General features: G+C 44.4%; 2 protein-coding genes across 3 annotated transcripts in view; both read left to right on the top strand.

The window, feature by feature from the left end:
• NOS1 (nitric oxide synthase 1) overlaps positions 1 to 10,111 on the top strand; it is a 123,377-nt gene extending 113,266 nt beyond the window's left edge. The window contains exon 29 of the mRNA XM_057745190.1: positions 9,282 to 10,111. Coding sequence (XP_057601173.1) covers positions 9,282 to 9,297 — 16 coding nt within the window. The 3' untranslated portion in view covers positions 9,298 to 10,111. The remainder of the gene's footprint in view (positions 1 to 9,281) is intronic.
• Positions 10,112 to 10,260: 149 nt separating this feature from the next.
• FBXO21 (F-box protein 21) overlaps positions 10,261 to 24,286 on the top strand; it is a 38,072-nt gene continuing 24,046 nt past the window's right edge. Inside the window, exons 1-6 of one of the 2 annotated variants that reach the window (XM_057745193.1) lie at positions 10,261 to 10,765; positions 11,683 to 11,818; positions 13,890 to 13,984; positions 20,457 to 20,578; positions 23,392 to 23,538; positions 23,834 to 23,970. In XM_057745193.1, the coding sequence (XP_057601176.1) occupies positions 10,290 to 10,765; positions 11,683 to 11,818; positions 13,890 to 13,984; positions 20,457 to 20,578; positions 23,392 to 23,538; positions 23,834 to 23,970 (1,113 nt within the window). In that variant the 5' untranslated portion in view covers positions 10,261 to 10,289. The remainder of the gene's footprint in view (positions 10,766 to 11,682; positions 11,819 to 13,889; positions 13,985 to 20,456; positions 20,579 to 23,391; positions 23,539 to 23,833; positions 23,971 to 24,286) is intronic. The other variant, XM_057745194.1, reaches the window with a different exon arrangement.

The following is a 24,286-nucleotide window of genomic DNA, read 5'->3' as shown; positions in this document are numbered from 1 at the left end:
CACACACACACGCTGTCAGAAACTCGGGCCTCCCCCTACCTCTGAGCTCTCGATGCTGCTAATCTCTGCCAAGTGTCCCGTGCGCTCCAGCACCTTCCTCGAAGGACTGACGCCCGCCCCACATGCTCTGCGAGGTTGTCCAGGCTGTGCTCGCCGCATGCTCTTCTTCTGTGTAATTCTTACCTGCTAATTGGATGGAATTCAACAAAAGTCTATTTATGCCTGTTTGCATCATGGTCAAAATATTAAAAAGTGGACTCGACTCGACTGACTGTGGTCTTTTGTTTGATTTGCTTGGAATTTCTCACGCCTTTGCCCTCTGCGGCCAGGCGCGTTGGCTACCCCCAGGAAGCCCAGTCTGAGACAGAGGTGGCAGGAGGCTGATGGGGGTGCGCTCTTGGGAAGGGGAGGGGTGGAGGGAGGGGAGGGGTGGAGGGAGGGGAGGGGAAGCCTGAGCTGCAATATTGTCTCAACAGAAACGTCAGCCAACCCTGCAGGGAATTCTGAAAATGGCCTTCCAGAGCTGTCCTGATTTGAGACAAGAAGGCCTGGCTCTCTGCAGCAGAAGCCACGCCCCAAGGGCATGAGGGCCTTCCCAGCATCCAGAGGAAGAGCTGACTCCTGACATGTATCTGAAGGTCACTTCTCAGCATCCTGAGAAGTGACCTTCCTCCTCCCCGACACCTTTGCCCCCATCACAGCCGCATCCATAGAAAGGACCCCAAAGAGACATTACCACCTTCTCCCTCAGGCTTTCCTCCCTGTACACACAGCCCTGAGACCCTGAACCTAATTCCTGGCTGGCTTCAGACCCAGTTCCAAAAGGAAGAGACCTCAAAAGCACTAAAAGGACAGGTGAAGAGGAGTGAACCCCTAATACCCTGACAGAGTGGCTACTATAACAGGATCAAGTAGGGGAGGGCTTTATCATGCCCTTCTGGACACGGCCATTTAGATGCTGGGGCTGTTTTGACCTTCAGTCCTATTTCCTGGTCATAAAGCACAAACCATTGGATATTCAGCCTTTTAAGTTACAGAGTTATTTATCCAAAAGCAAACCCTCCCTTCACACTGTTCCTAACTCCTCTCCCCTATCCCTGAGCCTCAAGTTCAAGTTCAAACATGAGATGCGGATCAGAGAGGAAGCAGGAGTCGGGGACGCCTCAGCACTCGTATCCATGCTGCCTCACAAAAATGAGTTAAAATAATGACTAACAATTACCAAATGCCAGTCTTTACAAGAATACCCTGACATGTTATCATTGCTCTCCCCAACTTAAAACTTGGGAAATGAAGGCAAAAGCAGGTCAGCCAGTGTATATAGCCAGTAAATGTTAGAAGTGGAGTTTGAGTCCAGACTGTCCAGATCTAGAATCTGCATTTTTAACCACCACCTGGTTGTGGACCCAAAAAAAAAAAAAAAATGTTGCCTGCCATTCTGGTAAACAATGAATGTTGCCTGACATCAGGCCATCAGCCTCTGCAGCCCACCCCTCCCCCACAGCGTACCCAGAGGTGGAATCAGGATGGAGAAAAACAGGATACTGGTCCTAGATAGTTAAGGTGTATATCCAGGAATAATTTCAATGAGCCTAGACTCTTGCATCTTCCCATACACAGGAAAGCACTAAAATCATGAACTTGAGATGGCTGGGGCTTTTTCTGTGTGTGTGACTAGCAGTGATCTTTTGATGTTCGACTGCGTGTTTGTTTGTTTTTAGCAAAAACACCTATATATCCTGGCTCCTCCCTTACTTCTTTGGAACAGTTCTTAGAGCTATCTGAAAGGCTGCCTTCTCAGGCTAGAGTTCTCAGTAAGGTCTCGCGTAAAACGTAATTCTCAACCGTTAGGTTGTGCGTCTTTTTCTAGTTGACACAGTGCTGCTTCTCAGAGACTGTCACAGTTCAAATCCTTCACTTCCTAGATGTGCAACTTTGAATAAGTTGCCTGCCTTCTCTGTACCTTCATTTCTTCACTGTAAAAGACGCTGTGATCATTTTGGCTTCATTGCATTGCGATAGGATTACGTGAGTTAATATACACAACACACGTATAACATAATGGAATGGGATGGAATAGAATAGGATAGAATCCAAGAGTCCTACACACAAGTAAACTAAGGTTCCCGCTCTGGTTCCTTCCAACTTTCTCAGCCTTTTTCTCTTATTGAAGCTCAAACAGCCCCATCTTAAGCCCATTTGCCGTTCGATACTTGGGCACTGGTTTTCCCAGACCACCTGTCATTACAGGGGCCACTGGTTTTAAAAGCCAGCTGCTGGCCTCTCCCCACACCTGCTCATTAGCGCTCACTGGGGATAAGGTCTGACACTGTTTTGAATCAGCTCCTTCACGTGATTCATACACACGCTGGAGTCTTGACAGGCCCAGCCTCAGAGGTGGCTGGGGAGCATTTAACATTTATATGCATCCCAACTGGGGTGGCTTCTGTTGCCTGGCAACCAGGTGAAAAATCCAAGTTTACACCGAAACAGAACCTTCCTAACCACAAATCAAAAGGAGAAGGGGGTGGAAAACGAGTGGGGGAGGGGGGGAAAGGAATTTTGAATCACTGCAGATCGATACAGAATATAGACATCTCAGGCAGTTAAATAGTAAACACGTACTTCTTATTTTTTTCATTGTACCCTTGGCAAAATCACCAAGGAAGCAAAAACAGGGAAAGTATTTAACAATCAATACAGAGCTTAAGCCACATCTGTAATAGGAAATCACTTTAGCAATAGCCTCTAGAGGAAAATAAGATTAAGTTAATCAAATAGCAGAAGATTAAAACCAGAGTAATTAGTAAAGTGGTTTTTTTTTTTTTTTTTTGTCTCAAAGCTTTTGTATTAGTAGACCTGGGGGCAGGGTAGGGGAGGCAGGAGTGGGTGGTCTCCTGGCTTCTCGGCATCTTGGTTTCCTCAGCTGGAACTCAGAGTTGGGGTTGGAAGTTGATGTTGGCGGCCTCTCTCCTCCCGAATTTACTGTTTCCAAGAATTTTGAGATCTTCAAGGGTGATGAGCCCCGCATCTCATAAAGATGTGTTGGGAAAATAAACTATTAAATGCGAGAAAGCCTCTGAGACATACTATCAACTCAAGGTGTAGTATCTGTGGCATTAATTAAACATTACGCAGTGAGTAATTGAATCAGTTTTGTTTCGAAGGCTTTGAAAAGAGTCGCTAATGGAAATGCAGTTATTAGCAGAAAAGCGGCTGGCATAATCTGCAGGTAGAAAGACACCTGTTCCTTGTTCCTCCAAGCTGGTGCTAATAGCATCACCTTCCTTGAAAAGCACACACTGCCCCCAGACTGCCCTTCCAGAAACATCTCTTTCAGCCCATCTCACCTTCACTCAAAGGCATCCAGGGTCAGCAGGGACCAGAGGGGGAGACCAACCCCTCCGGCCAACACTCAGTGCTCGCTCTGTCCACAAGCAGCCTCTGGGTTTCTGGTTCCGCCACTGTTCAACCCAAAGCTTCCAGTCAGCTGATTTGCCCCAAGGGCTCTAAACACAGCTTTTATTTTCCTTCCAGCTGGCCTTTGCTTCTGCATGCCCCCCACCTAGAAAGCCCTCTCTGCCCTCTCACCTCTGCAGATCCCACCTCTATTGCTGGGGGCTGGATTCAAACACTACCTTTTCAGGGAAGCCATCCTCTACCCTCCAACTCTACTTCCTGCCTGTACCAATCGCTTGGCATAGTGGAGGTACTGCTTTGCAATTGTTTTGTGGGTGTGTGCTACCTACTTCTTTGTATCCGTTATCTATTGCCACAATAATGCTGAGTAACAAACAGTCACCAAAAATCTCCCTGGCATACTGCTTTATTGCTGCGGAGGTTGGAGTCATGCTATTATGAGCCAAGGAATTCAAATAACCTCTACATGCTGGGAAAGGCCAAAAACAGATTTTCATGCAGAGCCTCCAGAAGGAACACAGCTCTGCTGATGTCTTGATTTTAGCCTCGTAAGACGCATTTGAGACTTCTGACATCCAGAGCCGTAAGGTCATACATTTGTGTTGTTTCAAGCCCCTAAGCTGTGGTAATTTGTTACAGCAGCAATAGAAAAGTAAAAAGCTGTATTAAATCTGTATTCATTTCTTATTGCTACTGCCCTACGGAAGAATCCATTTCCTTACGTTTTCCAGCTTTTAGAAGCTGCCCACATTTCTTGGCTTATTGCCCAGCACACTGCAGCGTCTGTATCCCTCCTCACATCCCATCTCTCTGACTCTGACCCTCCTGTCCCCCTCTTCTGAGGACCGCTGTGATTACATTGAGCGCACACGATTGTCCAGGGTAATCTCTGCATCTCAAGATTTCTAACGTAATTACATCTGCGAAGTCCCTCTTGTCATGTAAGATACCTGTGAGATTGTGGTTTATAATAAGAAAGATATATTTAGTCTCGCTCCTATTTCTGGCACAGAGTTCCTGAAATTCTTGGAATCTCCTCTAATGAGTGATAAAGGTGTCTCGTTCCTCTTAACAAACCCCTTTCAGCCACACCTGAGTTTACGTCACTGCAGTGACTCTTGGAAAGCACCTGAGGAAGGGGGCTGGTTGCCAGGGGAAACAACCAGGCGATTAGAGGGTTGGACCTTTCAGTCCTACGCCCCAGCCTCCACGGAGGGGAGAGAGGCTGGTGGTTGAATCGATCATCAATGCCCAGTGATTTAATCAGTCATTCCCATGGAATGGGGCCTCTGTAAAAACCCAAAAGGATGGGGTTCGGAGAGCTTCCGGGTTGGTGAAGATGTGAGTATTTGGGGAGCGTGATGGGCTCAGAGAACACAGAAGCTCCTCACCCTTTCCCCATACCTTGCCCTGTGCATCTCTCCCATCCGACTGTTCCTGAGTTTTACCCTTTTCTAGTAAACTGGTTAACCTAGTAAGCAAAACGTTTCTCTGAGTTCCATGAGCCGCTCTCGCAAATTAATCAAACACGAGGAAGTGGGTCATGGGAAGTTCCTAGCTGTAGCCAGTCTGGCAGAAGCACAGGTGACAATGTGGACTTGCAACGTAGCTTCTGAAGTGGGTGGGGGTTGGGGGTGGAGCAGTCTTGCAGGACTGAACCCTTAACCTGTGGGATCTGTCTCCTGGTCGAGAGCATCAGGTAGGTGGTGTCAGCACTGAGTTGAATTGTAGGGCACCCAGCTGGTATAGGAGAATCGCTTGGCAACATAGGGAGGGTGGGAAACACATACCACGGTAACCTATGCACAGGTTCTAACGATGAGAATGTGAACATATTGAGGAGCCATTATTCAGCCCACCAGAGTCGACTCTCTGGCCCTCAAAGGTTCACGTCCACCCCCACATGCAAGATACATGCAGCTCAACTGCACTGCACTCATAGGGCTAATGCACTCGTTCAATAGATATATGAGGAGGACCTAGTATATGTCAAGCTCTTTTGTAGACGTTGGAGAACAACCAGTAGAACTCACGTTCTACTGGAAGGAGAGAGACATAGTGGTTTTTTTGAAGAGTATGTTAGGTGGTGATGAGCCCTTTTGGAGAAAAACAAAGCAGGGCAGAGTGACAGAGGGTCGAAATGAGGTGGCCAGTTGAAATCCTCACTTGGGTCAAGCACTGTTCTCCTGACCTTGGTAAGCCTGTGTGTGACCATCATGGTGAACTATCAGGGAAATCACTTTCTCTTCATTTCATACGATCTGTTTCTGGAGTTTTGTTCTTTTGTTCGGAATATTTTTTTTTTAAATTTCTCCATCTTCAAAACAAATTTAAAAATTTTTTTAAATAAATGAGGTGGCCAGGCAAGGCCTCCTCAATGAGGTGGCTCTGAGGAGATGTGGGCAGGTGAGGGGATAAGTTGCACACACCTGGGGATGATGGGGGCAGCTGGTCTGAAGAGGTGTCTGTACGATAGCCTGAGACCATCTCACACACCCCAGCAGTACCTCCAGTAAGTATCTGAGCAAAATGGGACAGAGGCCCTGCTTCCACAGAGGGTTACGTTTTGCAGGAAGAAATGTGTTTATCATCAAATTAATGATAAACTTCGGGCCCTTCATCCAAGGCCCCTTCTTTCCTCGTTCTATATAAACACCCTTCTCTTGACTTACAAGTTCATCCTGTGTGTTCCTTTTCTAAAATAGGGCCTCCAGGGAATTCCCTGGAGGTCCCGTGTGTCGAACTCCAGGTTTTCACTGCTGAGGGCCCGGGTTCAATCCTCAGTTCCCCGTAAGCTGCATGGTGTGGCCAAAAAAATTAAAAAATAAAATAAATTAGGACCTCCAAACAGTAAACCTTCAGGCCTCTACTGACTGCAAGAAATGCACAACCTGAAAGTTTCACGTTTTTTTTATATTTATCATATTTTCTTTCTCAGTTATAGCTTAGACACATAATCTCCATAGTGACTTTTTAAGAATTAATTTATTTTTAATTGCGGCATTTGGACTCCTTAGCTGCGGCATGCGTGGGGGATCTAGTTCCCTGACCAGGGATTGAACCTGGGCCCCCTGTGTTGGGAGCATGGAGTCTTAACTGCTGGACCACCAGGGAAGTCCCTCTTCTGTATATATTTATTCATTAAATATATTAAAGATTTATTTCCAGAAATGAAACCACAGAAGTGGTTGACAGGACACCTTATAAACACTGTAACTCAACTGAGAAAGTAAATTACCTGTGGATAAATTTTAAATTAATTTAAAATAAATATTAGTAAGTAAATAAATAAAATAATGAGTTTATAAACGTCTACAAGTTGAGGAATGGTGATAAGCTCAGGAATTCAAATGAATCTAGGCAAAAAGCAGACGGTTTCTTCTGGACCTCCAGGGAAGTCCCCTCAAGCTATGTTTTATTTGGGGACCTTACTGAGAACTCTAGTCTGGGAAGGTAGCCTCTCATATAGCTCTGGGGAACTGTTCCAAAGTGGAAAGGGAGGAGCCAGGATATATAGGAGGTTTTGCTGAAAAACAAAACGAAACATGTAGTCAAACTTCAAAAGATTACTGCTAATCACACACAAAAAAAACAAACCAGACATCTCAAGTTATGATTTTAGTGCTTTTCTACACATGCAAAGATACAAAGAGTCTGGGCTCATTGAAATCATTCCTTTGATAGGCATCTTTAACTATCTAAGGCCAGAACCCTGTTTTTCTCCATCCTGAATTCCCCTCAGGGTGCATCACTAGGCGAGCTGACGGCTTGACTGCTGCAACATTCTTTGTTTACTGAAATGGGAGGCAGCATTCTTTGTCCGCACCCCACAAAGCCTGAATCAAGCCCACTCTGGTGGGTGAACCTGTGTGTATTAGGACAATTTGGGAGTGTGTACTGAGTGAATAAAACGGGGTTCTGTGAGTGAAGGAGACAGAGCAGACTTAGTCTGTGGTCAGCAGATGTGTGTTTCTGCAGGCACGTGCTTGAGTTAGACCTAAAAGATGAGTAGGCGCTGCAGACACTCCAGGAAAATGGCCCTGGATCAGCAGGTGAGAGGGAGAGTCTAGGGGCTGGACCAGAAGAGAAAGGATGTGTTTATTTTGAGAAGAAGGAAGGCCAGAGAAGATGTTGAGGGGGGTTGAAATGGTCTCTCTAGCTGGACTGTGGCGATCTCATGGGACAGGAATGTTGAAGTCCTCCAGCCAAACATAACCAGAAACACACCGATGGTCCAGAAAGATAGGTTTATTCTCTTGCTACAGCAGGGAGAGGGCACCCAGGAGGAACTCTAAGGAGTCAAAGATTTGGGCTTGTGCTAGGGGACTTTACATAGGAACTCAGGTAGTGGGGATCATCTCTGGGTTAAATACAGTTAGCAGTTCAGCAAAAGGGTATGTTAAAAACTCGGAATTTTCCCTCTTGCCAGAATGGAAGGAGACCCATTCTCTCCTTCCTCCTTAGAGTACTTCCTTGAGAAATTCTGTATGTGTAAATCTTTCCTCTGTCTCTTTGATAGGGATGTAAATCTTTTCTGTGGGTGCTATTTTTTTTTTACCATGGTAAACTAAACATAACAGGAAATTTACAATTTACTTTTAAGTATACAATTCAATGGCATTAAGGGCATTCATGTTGTGTAACTGTCACCACCATCTCTTTCCAGAACTTTTTCATCACCCTAAACAGAAACTCTGTGCCCATTCAGCAATAACCCCCCATTCCCTCCTCCCTCCCAGCCCCTGGTAAACCTCTACTCTACATTCTGTCTCCATGAATTTGCCTATTCTAGACGTCTCATAGAAGTGGGATCATACAATATTTCTCCCTTTGTGTGAGGCTTCTTGCACTTAGCATCCTGTTCTCAGGGTTCATCCATGTTGCAGCCTGTGTCGGTGCTTCATTCCTTTTCATGGCTGAACACTACTCCACTGTATGTCTGCTGTACATTTTGCAAATCTTTTCAAAGGCTAAAAAAACCTCTTGCCAATATCACAGCCCAGAAATGTTTCCCTTAAGGGCCTGGGAACCATTTCTTTGAAATGTAAATATCAAGGATGGTAGTGTCCTTACCTCCCTGTGATGCGGGAGTCTGAGCACTTGGTTTCAGGCTGTAACCACTAGCTTATCACAAAGATGAGCAATTGTGTGATTCCTTGAGACAAAGGCAGGTAGTACAATGTGTACCCCACTTGCCAGGTGACCTTAGAATCAACTGGGAAAGAATGAACTGTGATCAGATCCTCTTACCTTTTAAGTGAAGGGTAATTTACAAGCCACCATTAATCTCAGGAGCATGTACATGATGCAATGTTTGGCTATATATAAAAGGGCGGGATTTCTGTCTTTGTAATCTCATTAGCAGATTACCTGTGAGGTGCATCACCATCTGGTTTAATGCTTGTTCAACAATAAAACTGTCCTCCTTCTTTCCTAGGGTTTGGGGAGGTTTTTCTGGATTGGCAGGAGATTTTAATTTGTCATCGATAAGAAAGCAATAGTCGTTGGTAAGAATGGCTTGCACCTATCACTTATGCAGCTGTGGGAGTCTGCCTTCCGCTAAACAGGCTGGAAACTTTACCAAGGTCTGTGTGTCACCAAGGCTGATACTTTCTCAGGGCCAGGGCTGAACTGTTAGGAGCCACCACCCTGGGCACATAGACTGGCACAGTGGCTGAGGAGACAGAGGAGACAGATCTGAGAAATATTAGGAGTGATTTTTCAGAAAAGAAAATTGCTTCCCTGCTCCCACAAAAAAGTTCCTCTGAAGAAACCGAGGCACAGTGAACTTAACCTCTGCTGGGCATTTGAATACAGATAGTGTTTCCTAGCGCACTTTAAGGTCTCAACCCTTTTTCTAGACCCTGTGGGATCTGACAGAGGTTACCGTGTGCAGCGCTTGAAAGCAGAGAATCTGGAGCCACCACCTGATTCCAGTCGAGTTGCGCGGCTGAGCCCGTCCCTGTTTCCTACAAAATCAAGAGCACAAAAACAAGGTTGTTTTCAGCTCCTAGGTTTTGGGTTTATGTGTTATGTGGCAACAGAAACTGATGTATACGTGTTGTTTCATTTAACAGGAAGATCTATTGTTATCCCCATTTTATAGATGTGGAAACAGAGGCTTGGAGATGGTATCCTCTGTTGGGCATTTGGATATGGATGGTGAGGGAGACAGAGGTGGCAGGGATGGCAACAAGTTCCAGTTTTGCAGGAACAGATGGGTGGGTAGCACTTTCCAAGGCAGGATCCTTTGGGAGAGGACAGGGTAAATTGCGGGGAGAGGGGGGTGTGGACTTGGAGCTCCTGGGAGGCAAGGGCACTGTCTTATTCACCTCCGTATCCCCCAGGCACGCAGCACAGGGCCTGGCACTAAACTAAACTGAGTTGAAAAAATAAATAGGTGCAGGCACAGAAGAAAGAGAGTGCCCAACCACAGCTGAATGGGAACTCCTGTTCAGAGGATTCAGATCTGGGTTCTACCACTTTCTTTTCTCTGTGCCTTTTAATCAGTGACGCCCACCTTTATAAGCCAGGTTTTCGTTATCTGTGGAATGTATATAAATACGGTACCTATCACAGAGGGCTCAAATGAGGCATCCTTGAAGAATGTATTTAGACTGCTTGGCACAGCACCTACTCATGAATATTAAGTTTGTTCCTATTACAGCATACTGTTTTAGCATACAGTCCAGCAGAGTCAAGCGGATCTGGATTGCAATCTAGGACAAGGGACTCCCAACAAGTCCATTTATCTCCCTGAACCTCAGTTTCCCCACCTGTAACTTGGGGAGAAGAACAGTTCATAGGGTAACTGGGAAAGTCCGAGAAGCTCATTCACAGGAAGCGCTCCGCACACATAATAAAGATGGATGCTCCTATTACGGTCCATTCACTGCCCCCGGGCCGCACCGCGCTATTTTCCAAAACGCATTTCCTTCCTTTGGCCACGGCTCAGCCCTCCGGGAGCAGCTGGGGCCGAGGGGTGTGTGGCCACGGGTGTGGGCGGGGCTACTCTGGTGCCCGCCCCTCGAGGCGGGTGGGCGGGGCGAAGCGGGGCGCCCTGGCGCGCGCGCGCGCGCGGCGGCGGCCTCAGGTACGCGGACAAGATGGCGGCGGTAGCGGTCGACAGCGCGATGGAGGTGGTGCCGGCGCTGGCGGAGGAGGCCGCGCCCGAGGCGGCGGGCCTCAGCTGCCTCGTCAGCCTGCCCGGCGAGGTGCTGGAGTACATCCTGTGCAGCGGCTCGCTGACGGCCGCCGACATCGGCCGCGTCTCCAGCACCTGTCGGCGGCTGCGCGAGCTGTGCCAGAGCAGCGGGAAGGTGTGGAAGGAGCAGTTCCGGGTGAGGTGAGCCCGCGCCCCCGCGCTCTGCGCCCCTCGGGGACCCGGGCCTGGCCGCCCGGAGCCGCCGCCGCCTCCCCGCCCGCGCGCGGACCCCACCGCCGCAGCCCGCCCCCCCGGACCCCTTCCCGCGGACGGACAGACAAAGGCCTCTCCAGGCCGCCGGCCCCTCCGGTCCCCGCCAGGCGGACCTGCCAGTGCCCAGATTGCGCATGGGGAGGCGCCCCGCAGCCGGGCCCTCCGTCAGGGGTGACGGCCGCGGGATCACGGCCGGTCCCCTCCTGCGCGCTTCTTTTGTGGCCCGACTCTGTGCGACATAAAATGTTTCCACGGACCGGCTGATGCGGGGATCCCAACAGCCCTCTGAGGAAGCGGGCGCAGCATCCATCCCCTGGCTGTTGGCGGACAGCACGGGTGTTGTCGGCGTGGGACCCGGGGATAGAAAAAATCTGGCCCTGGCGTACTCGCGGTGTGACCTTGGGGGGGAGCGACTTCCCTTTTATTTTGAGGCTCATTCATCGACTTTAAACGATGTGGGTGAGACCTGCACCTTTTACTGTGGTTATGGCCTGAGCCGATGCATAGGGAGCACTGACGCAGGGCCCGGCTCTTCGGAGGCGGACAATTAACGTTCACTGCGATTATCATCGCTGTGTTTTTTTGTGTTGTTTTGTTTTTTTGCTACGACTGTCCCCATTTTATAAAGGGGGAGTGGAAACACAGTATTTGTATGGCTACCCCAAGGTCACGCCGTGAGCGAGTGCGTGCGTGCCGGGTGGAGACCTGAACTAGGTTCATCGCCGGGGCCCCTCTCTGACCCCCTAAAAGCAACCGCTCTCCCTGTTTTCCAAGGCCGCCTTGGACTCGCGTCGGTCTGCCTTGGAGTCTCTGTGAAGCTGAGGGGGGTGTTTCTCTCCTTGTAGGTGGCCTTCCCTTATGAAACACTACAGCCCCACCGACTACGTCAATTGGTTGGAGGAGTACAAAGTTCGACAGAAAGCGGGGTTAGAGGCCAGGAAGATTGTAGCCTCCTTCTCAAAGAGGTTCTTTTCAGAGCACGTAAGGATCTGTTTGATGATGGGGCTCCAAGCGTTTGCCTGGTAGTGGCGTCTGGGTCTGTAGGCATTAGCTCATCCAGCTCTTGTTGCTGTCTCCCTTTTCAGTGCTCTCACAATCCCGTCCTCACTTAGATGGCTGCAAGAGTCATTGTGTCCTTTGCCTCCTACCCAACAACATGAAGCCATTTGGTGCCTGCCAGCTTTACTTTTCTAAAGCCAGAGAGAATGGGGGGAGGGAGAGGGGGAGAGGGGGAGAGGGAAAGGGGTGGGGGGGAGGGACGTGCAGCGCAATATGGAGAGATTCCAGATCAGCATTATTTCTCTTTAAGTGGGTTAAACATATTTTTTGCAATCTCCGCGTGATTTGGGGGTATTATCTGTGATTGAACACTGCAAATTTCACCCAGTTGTTTTCCGGAAGGGTTGACAAAATTAATATGGTTCTTCTCTCTGGCTTTGCAGGTTCTAACCAGTAGTGAACTGCATTATTTGTTAAGGTAACAGAGGGTTAAGACATACCTAAAATCAAGACATAACCTGTAAATCAAGAATTAATACTCCCTCAATTAAATCATCTTGTACTCATTGTCCCTGAAAAGTTATTTTGTTTGTTGGCTTTTTAATACTGCTGAAATGTATGGGGTGGTTGGTTGGTTTCCCTTCCACAAAATATCTCACAGAAGTTTCTGTATCAGGTCCTGATTCTTAACTTTTGTAAATTCTGGAAAATAGTCCAGGCTGATATTTTAAGTGTATTTCTGATTGGAGGTCTCGAAATGGAGCCAGTCTGATTTATTTTACTGTCCTGGTTTACTGAAGATTAATTCCTATTTCGGATTGTAATTATTATTACTTAATGGAGTTCATACATTTGAAATGTTTTCAAGGCTTTTCAAGTTCTGAAAGGGAAAATTTTAACTTTGGACAAATCTGAGCTTATTCCCCTGTAGAGAATAAAACTAGATATTCTCTAGTATAACTGATTTCTATAAATAAGTGTTTGTTAATGTTAGAATGGACAGAATTTATGTCCTACTTTGAATAAGCCATACGCTGGCTAAAAGCATTCATAATCACAAATACTCCACGCTGCTTTAAATGTGTTTGCACACACATATATTTGGGTGCTGGATATGTTTGATGCACTTGGGCATGGGCTGTTAGTTTGCAGCCTCTACTTACAGTCCAGCTGGTTTTGTGTGCATATTTAGCAGCCCGTGCCTTTGTCTAATAATGATGCATTGTTGTGTTTTTTCCCCAGCTCCCTCTTTCCCCGTGCCTCTGCTTGATTGCAAGCGTATCAAGGACTTTGAACATAGCAGGAGTATACTTGGGATTGATTTGTGGGTGGATGATTACTTTGGCTCAGGACCCTTGTATTGCTGTGTTCTCAGCATTCACACAGACTGACAAGAAATTTCCCGGCTACTTTCAAAAAGAAAAGTGGGAGGAGTAATAGAAATTTAAACCGAGGGGATCTTAAAAAGCTCATTGGTACCACCACCTCAATTTACAGAGGAGAACACGTGCCCAGTCAGTTAAGAGTTGCCCAAAACACTGGACTTCTCTCTCTGGCTCCTCACTCCTAGTTGAATACAACGTAGACTGTGCAGAATAGTTATTGCGAATTATGAGATTTTTGTATTTCTAGTCCTCATTTCAGGGCTGTTTTTCTTCATATTAGAACTCTGATGTGAATTATCACTTTTAGAAATTCCAGTCTTTGAAAATATAATTCGAGATGATTTTTAGGAGACTCTAGTCTGCCATCTTCTTGGTCTGCCAGGCTTCCGAATAAAGTCATATTCCTTGCCTCAAAAAAAAAAAAAAAGAAAAGAAAAAGAAAAAAAAAACATAATATAATTCATTTACAACTAACAATATGATCTGAACAAATTATTGTTACTCCACAGGTTCCTTTCCACCCCTCGTGGGTGGGTGGTGCAAGATAGTGTGGGAGAGGTGTTACTACTTCCATGGAAGTTAGCAGCTTTGTTTGCAACTCAGATTTGTGTGTGAGAGTGACAACAGCATTATTGCTCGTTACTGAGGCCTCTGTGTGTGTCTTCTAGGTCCCTTGTAACGGTTTTAGTGACATTGAGAATCTTGAGGGACCAGAGATATTTTTTGAGGATGAGCTGGTGTGTATCCTAAATATGGAAGGCAGGTAAGCTGTAGTTTTATCAGGGATTTTGTTTGTTTGTTTGTTTTAATCAACCCCAGAATTAATTGCTGTAATTTGTATGTGGCTGAATTATGGTGCATGTATCTCCAGATATTTCATGTTACATTCATGTTGCCATAGTTTATTTTTGAAAAATTCCTTGTGTGTAATATAAATACACCAAGACAAGTGACATTTAAAGAAATGGTGCAAAAATCCTTTTGGAAGAATTAGTATTTAGTCCTCCTTTGGGTCAAATACTGTGCTCTTTGCACTTCTATCTGTTATATCATCTGGGTAATACAAATTATCTTTTCTTTGTTGTCACCTCTACATCTACCACTGCCAAACTTGCCTGTCATGAGTTGAATTAAAAAAAAAAAATTTTTTTTCTTAGGCATGTCTTAATTTATTGGATGATTTTTTTACAATTTCTGAATTCTGGTAAGCAGTAGTCTTACTTTGGCCATGAACATTGTAGATGTTGGTTGAGCCTTTCTTTTATCTCTCCCAATCAAGAAGAATCCATTTCCTCTTTGTTGTTGCTTAAATTTTTTTATGCCTTATGTTTTCTACTGTGAAGGTTAATTTCCAGTTTACCTGAAAGATGACTTGGCATCCAGCCTAACTTACCTACGAAAAAAGATTTTCAGCTCTAAAAGTTCTGGAAACTTTACTAGTGATAAAAGATATGAATGCTAGTTTAACATCTTCCTTGAAAGGGATTATTGTGAAATGTCTCACAAACAAGGTGTAAGACATTTTGCTTGTTGTTTTCAAGGGGGTTTAGGAGAGAGAAATATCTATCAGTGGAACAACTGTGGGGGAGAGGTAAGATGTGTCACTATTCTAGGCCTTGGATCAGTTCTGATGCAAAGGTCATTTTCCTGTTTCTATTTTGGTTTATCTATAAATGAATTGAAGTGTGATCTAATAGTATTGCACAGCCTTAAAAATAAAAGTTGACCTGTCTTTTTTACGTACATACACATTGACTTTTAGATACATAAACGTCATACATACCGAGTTTATTTGTTGTTTTGGGTTTAGTTTAATGTTTAGTGCAGACTTTTTTTTTTCTCTTGTTTATGTTGTTTTTTCCTTCCTCCCTTCTCGCTCAGTCTGCACTGCCGTTCTGTGCCCCACTCCCGTAATTTACGACAACAGCCTAGGTTGTGAGCTTCCATGCTACTATGAAGTACATGGGGGTCGGGGGGGGGGGGGGGGGGGCATCAGTTTACAAAACTGAGATCGCACAGTAGGTACTTTTCAATATATCTTTTTCGTCATTCAGCGTTACCCTGTGGAAATCTATCCTAATCAACTGGTAAAAATCGAATTCACTTTTGTTAATGGCTACATACTGTTTAGTAGTGTGTACCATAACTTATTTAATCATCCCCCTATTGATGGATAGCCGCTTTCTTCTCCATTTTGTTACTGTGGAGGGTGATATTTCTACTGCTTTCATTTCTAAGTATTAGATTTCTAGGAATGAGTTTTCTAGGTGAGACTATACCATCACAGAAATGTTGATTCTTCCAAAATTCATGCATAAACTTAGTGCTATTCCATTTAGGATCCAACAAGAGTTTTGGGAGGGGAGAGTTTTTTGTGTTTTAAATAGATAGTATTATCATAAAATATATACAGAGGAATAAACTCACAAGAGCCAGAAAAAAACAGTTTTAAAATAATCACAATGGGAAACTTGCATCACTAGATATTAGAACATATTATAATGCTACCTGTTATCAAACAGTGCAATATTTGAATAAAAATAGATAGCTACAGCGGTGGCAAAGGATAATTCAAATCTATGTCCCAGCATAAAAGATAATTTAATATATTTAAACTCAGAGGGGAAAAGTTGGATTATTTAATGACTGGTATTGGACATAACTGAATATGCGTCTAGAAGAAAGTAAAACTTGCATCATATACAAAAATTAAATTCCAAGAGATTAAACAACCTGAAATTTAAAATTATCACAGATGAAAATCCTTCAAGAAAATAGGAGACTTCATGTACTATCTGGGTATACCTCCTTAACCAAGACTGGTAATGCAGAAGCAATAAAAAAGACAAATGATTTTGCAGTAAAAAAAAAGATAGACTTGTGTGACCAAAGAAATCATAAAGTCAATAGAATCCTTAAAATTTCTAAAAAGAAATTGAAAAGGATAGGAGGATGACATTCTCAGAAGAGCAAGTCAAAGTGGCTGGCAGTCAAGTAAAAAGATCTTTAAATTCTGTCTTCGAAGAAATGTTAAATGACAATGAAATACTGCATTTTTACTTATCAGATTGGTAAAAAAAAAATAGACTAAATATACACAGCCAGTAACAATGTATATCATTATAGGCTTTTTTAAATTTTCATAAATATGTTATGCTTTAGCATGACAAGTATTTTGAACCTAAAACAGGGTTGTTTTTTAATAATACCCTCATGTTTGTAAATATTTTGAGATGCTGGTTTTCATGAAAGACCCTCTTTGTAATCATTCCTGGCAAATGCTTGTTGTTTGGGTATGGAAAGCATAGGAAGGAAGAAGGGTAGTTGGTGCTAAGGCACCAATCCCTGGATATTTGAAAACAGTTTGCATTTATGGTGTTCTATGTGGTTTTAAACAAAAGAGTACGTCCTACAAATCAAGATTAGAAGCCACATATTAAAAGGGCATACACTATACCTGAGAATATTGACCCAGAATGACCAGCACTGAGACGTATTTCAGTATAACTACTGGATTTTAAAGACAGAAAAGTCCTTTGGGGATCCAAGCAAAAAAGATGAAGCCACTTATAAGGGAGAACAAATCAGAATATCATAAGACTTTTCAACAGCGGTACTTTATGCCAGAGGAAAAAAAGAGTAACACATTTAAGATACCCAAGGATGGAAAATGTCAGCCAAGGATTTTTATATCCAGCCAAACTGACTTCCAAGTGTAAGGGCTGTGGACAAACTTATCCACTTGCAAGAACTCAGGGACTTTTGAGCCCTACCTGAAAAATTGCTAGAAAATGAGCTTCAAACAACCAAAATAACCAAAGAAATATAAGAATTAGTGGTGAACATAAAATGCATATTTACTTGTAGAATTAAATCCAAGTGACATTTGATAGGGAAGAAAGTATTATATGTGATGGCTGTAAGCCTTAACAATATAGGTAGAGTACAGCTGTCCAGAAGAAATGAGAAGAGGATGGGGGAGATCGTGAACAAAATATCTAGGTGTTTTTAGAAATCATCAAAGTGATAAGAATATTGGTCTTGTTATTCTGAGTATGGTGTGTGTATGTGTGAGTGAGTGTGAGAGTGTGTGTATGAAAGAGAGCGAGGTGTAGAATAAAGCAAAGGAGCGATTGTGTGATATTCTAATTCATCCAGGTCCTGAAGAAACAGGATTCTCCTGGAGGAAAAAAGACATAGATATAAAATAGAAGGTAAAAACTGTATAGTTCTGAATTTGAATTAGATGTGTCAGCATGAACTCATGAGATATTGTATATTTAAATACGTGTAGGTATATGTGTGTATATGTACACACACTTATACACTAGACATACTGTCTGCCCACTGAAAAGGTCTAGAAACAATAACCAACCTAGTAGAAATGATCATCTGTAGCACTCAGATTGTGGTCTCCATACTACTTCCCATCAAAAGCAGCCAGGATTTTGGGGGAAATGGCTGATTCTAGGTCCAGAGCAGGAAATGTGAAAGATGACTCTGGAAGCATCTTGGAAGCCTGGAACCAGGTAGCAAGAAAAGTAACATTGTTTCATATCAGGAGTATTCAGGGGCCAGCATGAAGAGGCTTCCTTTGGCCAAAAATGTAATGATTTGAGCATCAACATGGACAGTAACTAGAATGGGTGGAAATACATCAATTCTGTTTCGCTCCATGAGTTCATAATAATACTTAACAACAACTAATTGGTCGCCTTTGGAGGGTAGTAACAACCCAGATTATTATTTTGGAAAATGACAAAGGGAAAGAAGTGAGCATGTATCCTGCCTTTTCCTACATACTGTGCCACTGGGGGACCAAACAGTAGATAAGGGGAAATGATTCTTCATGGAAGTATTCCAGCTAGCGATTAAAAGGGATGGTTGAATTAGAATATCACCGCTTTATGGCCACTAACGAATTAATGGACCTGGGCCTTTGAGTAGCAATGGCTGCTGACATCACAGAAAGAGACAACCAAGGCGTGATTGCCTCCTTATGGAACTCGCTGCCACCTATGAAGTAGTCTTGCCAAGTAAATGGAATCTGAATCTGACCGAGCCTCTACATCCAATTTGCAGGAATTTAGAAGACAGAAGAACATGTTAAGCTACACCATGTGGATGCAGTCACCAAATTCCAGACTGTGGGAAAGTACAGGTCAAACAACCAGGTTTCTTCCACAAATAAAATACAAGGGGAAAAAAGATGAAGGGGGATCCTGTGAATTAAGAGACTTAAAAGGCATCTAAACAGACTAGTGTGGAGTGTTCAGGGTGCACGTTTGTGAAAACTAGAGAAAAGCAAGGTAGTGACGTGCATAGAGGCATGGCTTGTGATCACTGTCTCGTGGGGAGGCGAGGGCCCGTGGAGGGCTTCTGGGGTTTCTGCAGAGTTCTGCTTCTTGGTCTAAGTGATGGATACAAGGGTGTTTCCCTTATAATAACTCATTAAGCTATTTGTTTCTTGTGATTTTCTAGATTGGTATAGTCTATAACTCAAAGGTTAAAAACCTGGTAAAACCGGGCTGCCTAGGTGGCGCAGTGGTTAAGAATCCGCCTGCCAATGCGGAGGTCACGGGTTCGATCCCAGCTCTGGGAAGGTCCCACATGCCGCGGAGCAACTAAGCCCGTGTGCCAAAAAAAAAGAAACCTGGTAAAACCTAGCTCTGCTGATTTTCGTTTACTCCCTGAAGATTGGAGAGTATTTATGAAGCCAGACAAATAAGTTAATCATCATCTCCCTCCTACTTCCCATAATCCCTGTGTGTATGTGGGAGATCTGGTGAAGGATTTCAGTCACTCAGCAAGTATTTATTGAGCACCTGCTGTGTGTAAGACACTACTCTAGGTGCTGAGGCTACAGCAGTGAGCAACACTTAAAAAAACCTTGCCTTCGTGGAGCTCACACTCTAGTGGAGAAGAGAGATGCTTAACAAAGTAAGATATTTATTATATTAGAAAACGAGAAGTGCTCTAGAGAAATATTACCCAGGCAAGAGGGTGAGGGAGTGGTGGGGGGGGGGGTACCATTTTATATAGAGTGGTGGGAGAAAGCTTTACTCAGAATGACATTTGAGTCAAAACCTGAAAGGAGATGAGGGCACAGGTTGCAGATCTCCAGGGAAAGAATGTTCGGTCGGGAGGGACTGAGTGCTGAGTCCCAAGGTGAGCTCCAACCAGGTGTGATGAAGGGACGGCTGGGAAACCAGTGTTGCTGGTGCCTCGACTGGGTGGGGAGGGTGATGATAGGAACGGAGGTCAGACAGGTAACAGGGCGAGCATTTAAAGGACCTTTGAGGTCATCGTTAGGACTTGGGTCTTTGCTTTGAGTGAGGTGGAAAACCATTGGAGAATTTGGGGCAGAGGATTTTTGTGCTGTGACTTAACATGTCACCTGGAGCCCTGTGGCTGCCACGTTGAATGTAGACTGAGGGGCGAGGTTCAGAGCAGGAAGCTGCCGTCATACACAAGAGAACGGCGGTTTAGCTGAGTCAGTGAGACGTGCGCACACTTCTGATGTATCTTGACGATGGGACTAATAGCATTGGTGGGTAGATTGAACATGGCTACGAGAGAAAGCAAGGAGCCTAGGGTGACTCCAAGGGTTTGGCCTCACTGGAATGACGAAGTTGCCTTCTCTGCGACGGGCAGAGGAGGAGGGGAGGGGAGCAACGTTAAGGTCTCATCAGATCTTGAAGTGGGCTGTGATTGTAGCGGTTGGATATGCAGGTGGGGAGTTTAGGGGAGAAATCTGTTCTGGAAAATAAATTGGAGGTTGTCAGCATGGATGGTGTCTGAAACTGAGACTGGACGAGGCGGCAGCGAGTGTAGGAGAAAGGCAGCAGCCCAAGGCCCGAGTTAACCCCGGGCAGGTGCCGAGTGGCCAGCAAGGTTCCAGATGCCTCACTCCTGTCTCCTGAGACTCGCCCAGTTCCCCTAACTTTTCAGGGTTCCCTTTCATTTCCTTTTAGTAAATCTGAAGCCAAATGGATAACTGTTTCTTGAATTTCAGCACAGCTAATTTAGTGTTAAATTAAAATGCCAAATCCTAAATTGTGCTGTCTGCTTCCATGATAATAAGTACAATATGCTTGTGAGCCAATTATGCTTTTCTTGTTAAGTAGACTCTTAACATGGTATGGTTAGTGTGAAGTAAAACAATGGATAATTGAGAGTTTTAATATCTTAGTTCTTATTGACTTATTGCTTGTTTATTTATTTCTTTTTTCCAGAAAAGCTTTGACCTGGAAATACTACGCCAAAAAAATTCTTTATTACCTACGACAGCAGAAAATTTTAAATAATCTTAAGGCGTTTCTTCAGCAGCCTGATGACTATGAAGCGTATCTTGAAGGTGAGACTTCAACACTGGTATTGTGATAGGTGGCGAAGTTGTCTTTAAGAGCAGCAGTGGAAAGTGGCCCTGATGAAAAAGCCGTGGAAATGTAAACTGTGCTACATGGGCTTCTGGCGGTTGGGTTATATGGTCTGATCAGTTAGGTAGGTAAAACAATTAAATTTAGAGCTAAGATCTGGTCAGAATCTTTAGCTGTTTTCTAAAGATGCACCATTGGTTCAGAGCATGAGGCTGATATTTTAGTTGATGAGGTTAATTCCCTGTTTTTCTAAGCTTTGAAGCCCCATTTCCAAATCAGAAATAAACATATCCAGTTTTGTCTTCATGTGACCTCAAGCAAATCCCTTAACCTCTCTGGTTGTAGCTTAATGAGGACGAAATGTTGTTGCACATCAGTGCATCTGCTGGCCCGTAATGAGAAGTGAGTGGAAAGAAGTCCAGTGGACAGGCAAGGTGAAGGGAAGGACTTTCTGTTCCTACTGAGTTAAGCAAGAACAAAATGTGACTTCATTTTTTTTAAAGTACTTTAAATTCCTAGCATATTATACAAACACCCACAAATTATGGTTATGAAATATGGATATGACTCTTCATTCACTTTCATTCCTTGCTCCCAGTGATTTACTCAATTCGTTGATGTTTTTTCCTTTCCAGTGTTTCTCATAGTTGTGTCTCCATTCTGTTCCTGGTCTCGTGCGGGCCGTCGCCACCTCTCCCCACAGCAGCTTTCTTTTTTTTTGCTTTTTTTAAGGTTTATTATTATTTATTTATTGGCAGTGTTGGGTCTTCATTGCTGCACACGGGCTTTCTCTAGTTGCAGTGAGCGGTGGCTACTCTTCATTGTGGTGCGTGGGCTTCTCACTGCAGTGGCTTCTCTTGTTGCAGAGCACGGGCTGTAGGTGCCCAGGCTTCAGTAGTTTTGGCGCATGGGCTCAGTAGTTGTGGAGCATGGACTTAATTGCTCTGCGGCATGTGGGCTCTTCCGGGACCAGGGGTCAAACCCCTGTCCCCTGCATTGGCAGGCTTATTCTTAATCAGTGCGCCACCAGGGAAGTCCCTCAGCAGCTTTCTAAGTAATGCTTGTTTTCATGGGCATCACACATTCCTGCTCCCAAATCAGCCAACATACAGTGCCAGCCCAGTCTGAAACCCAGCCTTCTCAGCTCTCAATGTGAGCCTGCAGCGTGGCCAGCTGACTTCCTTTTCCGAATTAAATCTCTGCCTGCTTTCAGTGCCCTCCCTAATTCAGTCAGGCCTTTCTCCCTTACTCTCCAAAATGTCCCATTTGCTCCAGCCAAGCCACTGTCTTCACTGGCACCCTACACGTGCACCTGGCTTCACTTCACTCATGGTATCCCTTTTCCTTAGGATTCCCTCCTAAACCCTCCTCACCCTCCAAGTTCATTTCAGGTTTCACCTGCATTAAGTTTCTCTGATGACTGCGACACTTGCCTGTTTTATTGCCTCAGACCTAATCCAATGACAGTGGCTAGTAAACCCTATTCATCTGTTCTGTTTCTTGTGTGAACGGCTTGTTTCTCCAGTGGTCACTGTGTTTCTTGTGTTCCTTGCCCTTATGTTATGATCAGCGTGTACTCCACAGTGCAGAGTGCAGATCCTTGTTGACTGATCTTGTTGATTATACCATCCAGGAGAATATGAAGTATCTGCTTCAGTTCATTAAAATAGACTAGCCTCACCACCCTGGAATCCTCCCCTGTGCATCCTGTAGTTGAGAGGCATCTTCTGTTTATTCCACAGTCAGGAGTAACTTGACAAGCTTTATTTATGAAGACAGTTACTTCTCTTTCATCTTTCAAATGTAATATAATTGTCAAGCAGCCCATTCACATCAGTATTGCGGACATTGGGTAGCTACTGAAGGTTTTCAGCTAGTTGAGTGAATAGAAGTTGGCTCCAGGGTTTTGATCCTTGGTGTGGAGCCGTGCAGCATAAATCCCTGCAGCCAACAGGTGGGGGACTCAGTCCCAGGGAGGCCCGGGAGCCAATCCCTGGCTGGTGGCAAAACCGGGACTGGGGTCCAGGTCTCTTGATACCCACTGGGGTGTATGTTGGGGATCACGGTTCTGAGCTGGTTTGTGACCTCTTGAATTTTAAGTGACTAAAGCTTCCTGAGTGAAGACATCCTATAACAGATGAGCAAGTTAGCCCATTGGGTCTTGGGTTAAAAAGTAACCTAAGATCGTTAAGAGGAGTGATTTTCGAGAGACGGTGTTTCTGGTATGCTCTATACACCTTTTTAGCTGTGGGTTTCCTGAGTGTAACTGTTTAATTTCAAAGTCCAGTTATTTCCAAAGTCCATTTTCTGGCTCACCTTTCAGAGTAATAATTTGTTGAAATGGCATTTCTGACATTGAGGGCTTTCAACTTTTTTTTTTTTTTTTTAAGAAAAAAAAACAAAACCTGTCTTATACTATTAAGTTTTCCAAGTTGTTGGATTTTTAACTATAAGAACATTAGGGAGAGAGAAGTAGCTTGAAAAGATCTCCTTTATGGTATTTTTTTCTCTTAGTGGACTGTGGAGATATGGCATGTGTCACACAGTTGTTGTTTTTCTTTTGAGTTCCCAACCTCTGAGAGAGTTTTGGTATATTAAAAAAATAATGAAATGTAAGCTCCTTTGTTGTAAGAATGTTGCTCCTTCACAGTGTATTAGCATTCAGGCCTGACATCCAGCATAGAACCACATCTGGAGGGGAGTTGTAAAGAGCTGTGGCCCCAGGAGTCTGGGGTGAATGACCACCAAAGGTAGAAGTAGGAATTGATTCAGTAATTCTTGTTCATTTCAGGTGCGGTGTATATTGACCAGTACTGCAATCCTCTCTCTGACATCAGCCTCAAAGACATTCAGGCCCAGATTGACAGCATCGTGGAGCTTGTTTGCAAAACCCTCCGGGGCATAAACAGTCGCCACCCCAGCCTGGCCTTCAAGGCAGGTGTGGAATTGCTTTGGATCCAGCTGTATTTGCAAAAGAAAATGTAGACTAATTGATTAGTTTGCGGAATTCTGAAGTGTGTTCCCATTATGTCCAAAAGATTGATGACACAACCACATGTTCACCTGGATGATGTAAAAGACCTCAACTACATATTCTCCTTTCCACCCTGGGTTGGCAACGCCTGTTGTATATTCTTAGAACGTTGCCAGTGTCTGCATGCTGAAGGTTATTTGGGACACTGGTGACACTGTTATTTGTGCTTGTGTCCTCAGAGTAAGTCTCTGTGTTCCAGGTGAATCCTCCATGATAATGGAAATAGAACTCCAGAGCCAGGTGCTGGATGCCATGAACTACGTCCTTTATGACCAACTGAAGTTCAAGGGGAACCGAATGGATTATTACAATGCCCTAAACTTATATATGCACCAGGTAAATGTGGGTATAATAGAAGATATAATAATAATATATGTATATTAAGCTTACTTCTGATAAATTGTAAAATTATTGAGGGCACTTACTAGATTTTGTTCATCTCTCAATGCGCAGTGAAACTCATTTTTGCCTCTGCTATGAGAGTGTTGCTGTGGCTTTTACCTACTTCATCACAGAGCATCCTCTGTCTGAAAACCCTTGAGGCAGATTCCTGACTAGAAATAGGTACCTCTCTGACTCAGTGTGGTCATTTTTCATCTTGTGAACACTGACCAGTGGAACTAACCAGGTCTTCCTCTTTGCACTGGTGTCC

This window comes from Hippopotamus amphibius, chromosome 8 (genome assembly GCF_030028045.1).
Source record: "Hippopotamus amphibius kiboko isolate mHipAmp2 chromosome 8, mHipAmp2.hap2, whole genome shotgun sequence".
In the NCBI taxonomy this organism is placed as follows: domain Eukaryota; kingdom Metazoa; phylum Chordata; class Mammalia; order Artiodactyla; family Hippopotamidae; genus Hippopotamus; species Hippopotamus amphibius.
The sequence above is the reverse complement of the archived record's forward strand: the minus strand, read 5'-3'. Positions and strand labels throughout refer to the sequence as shown.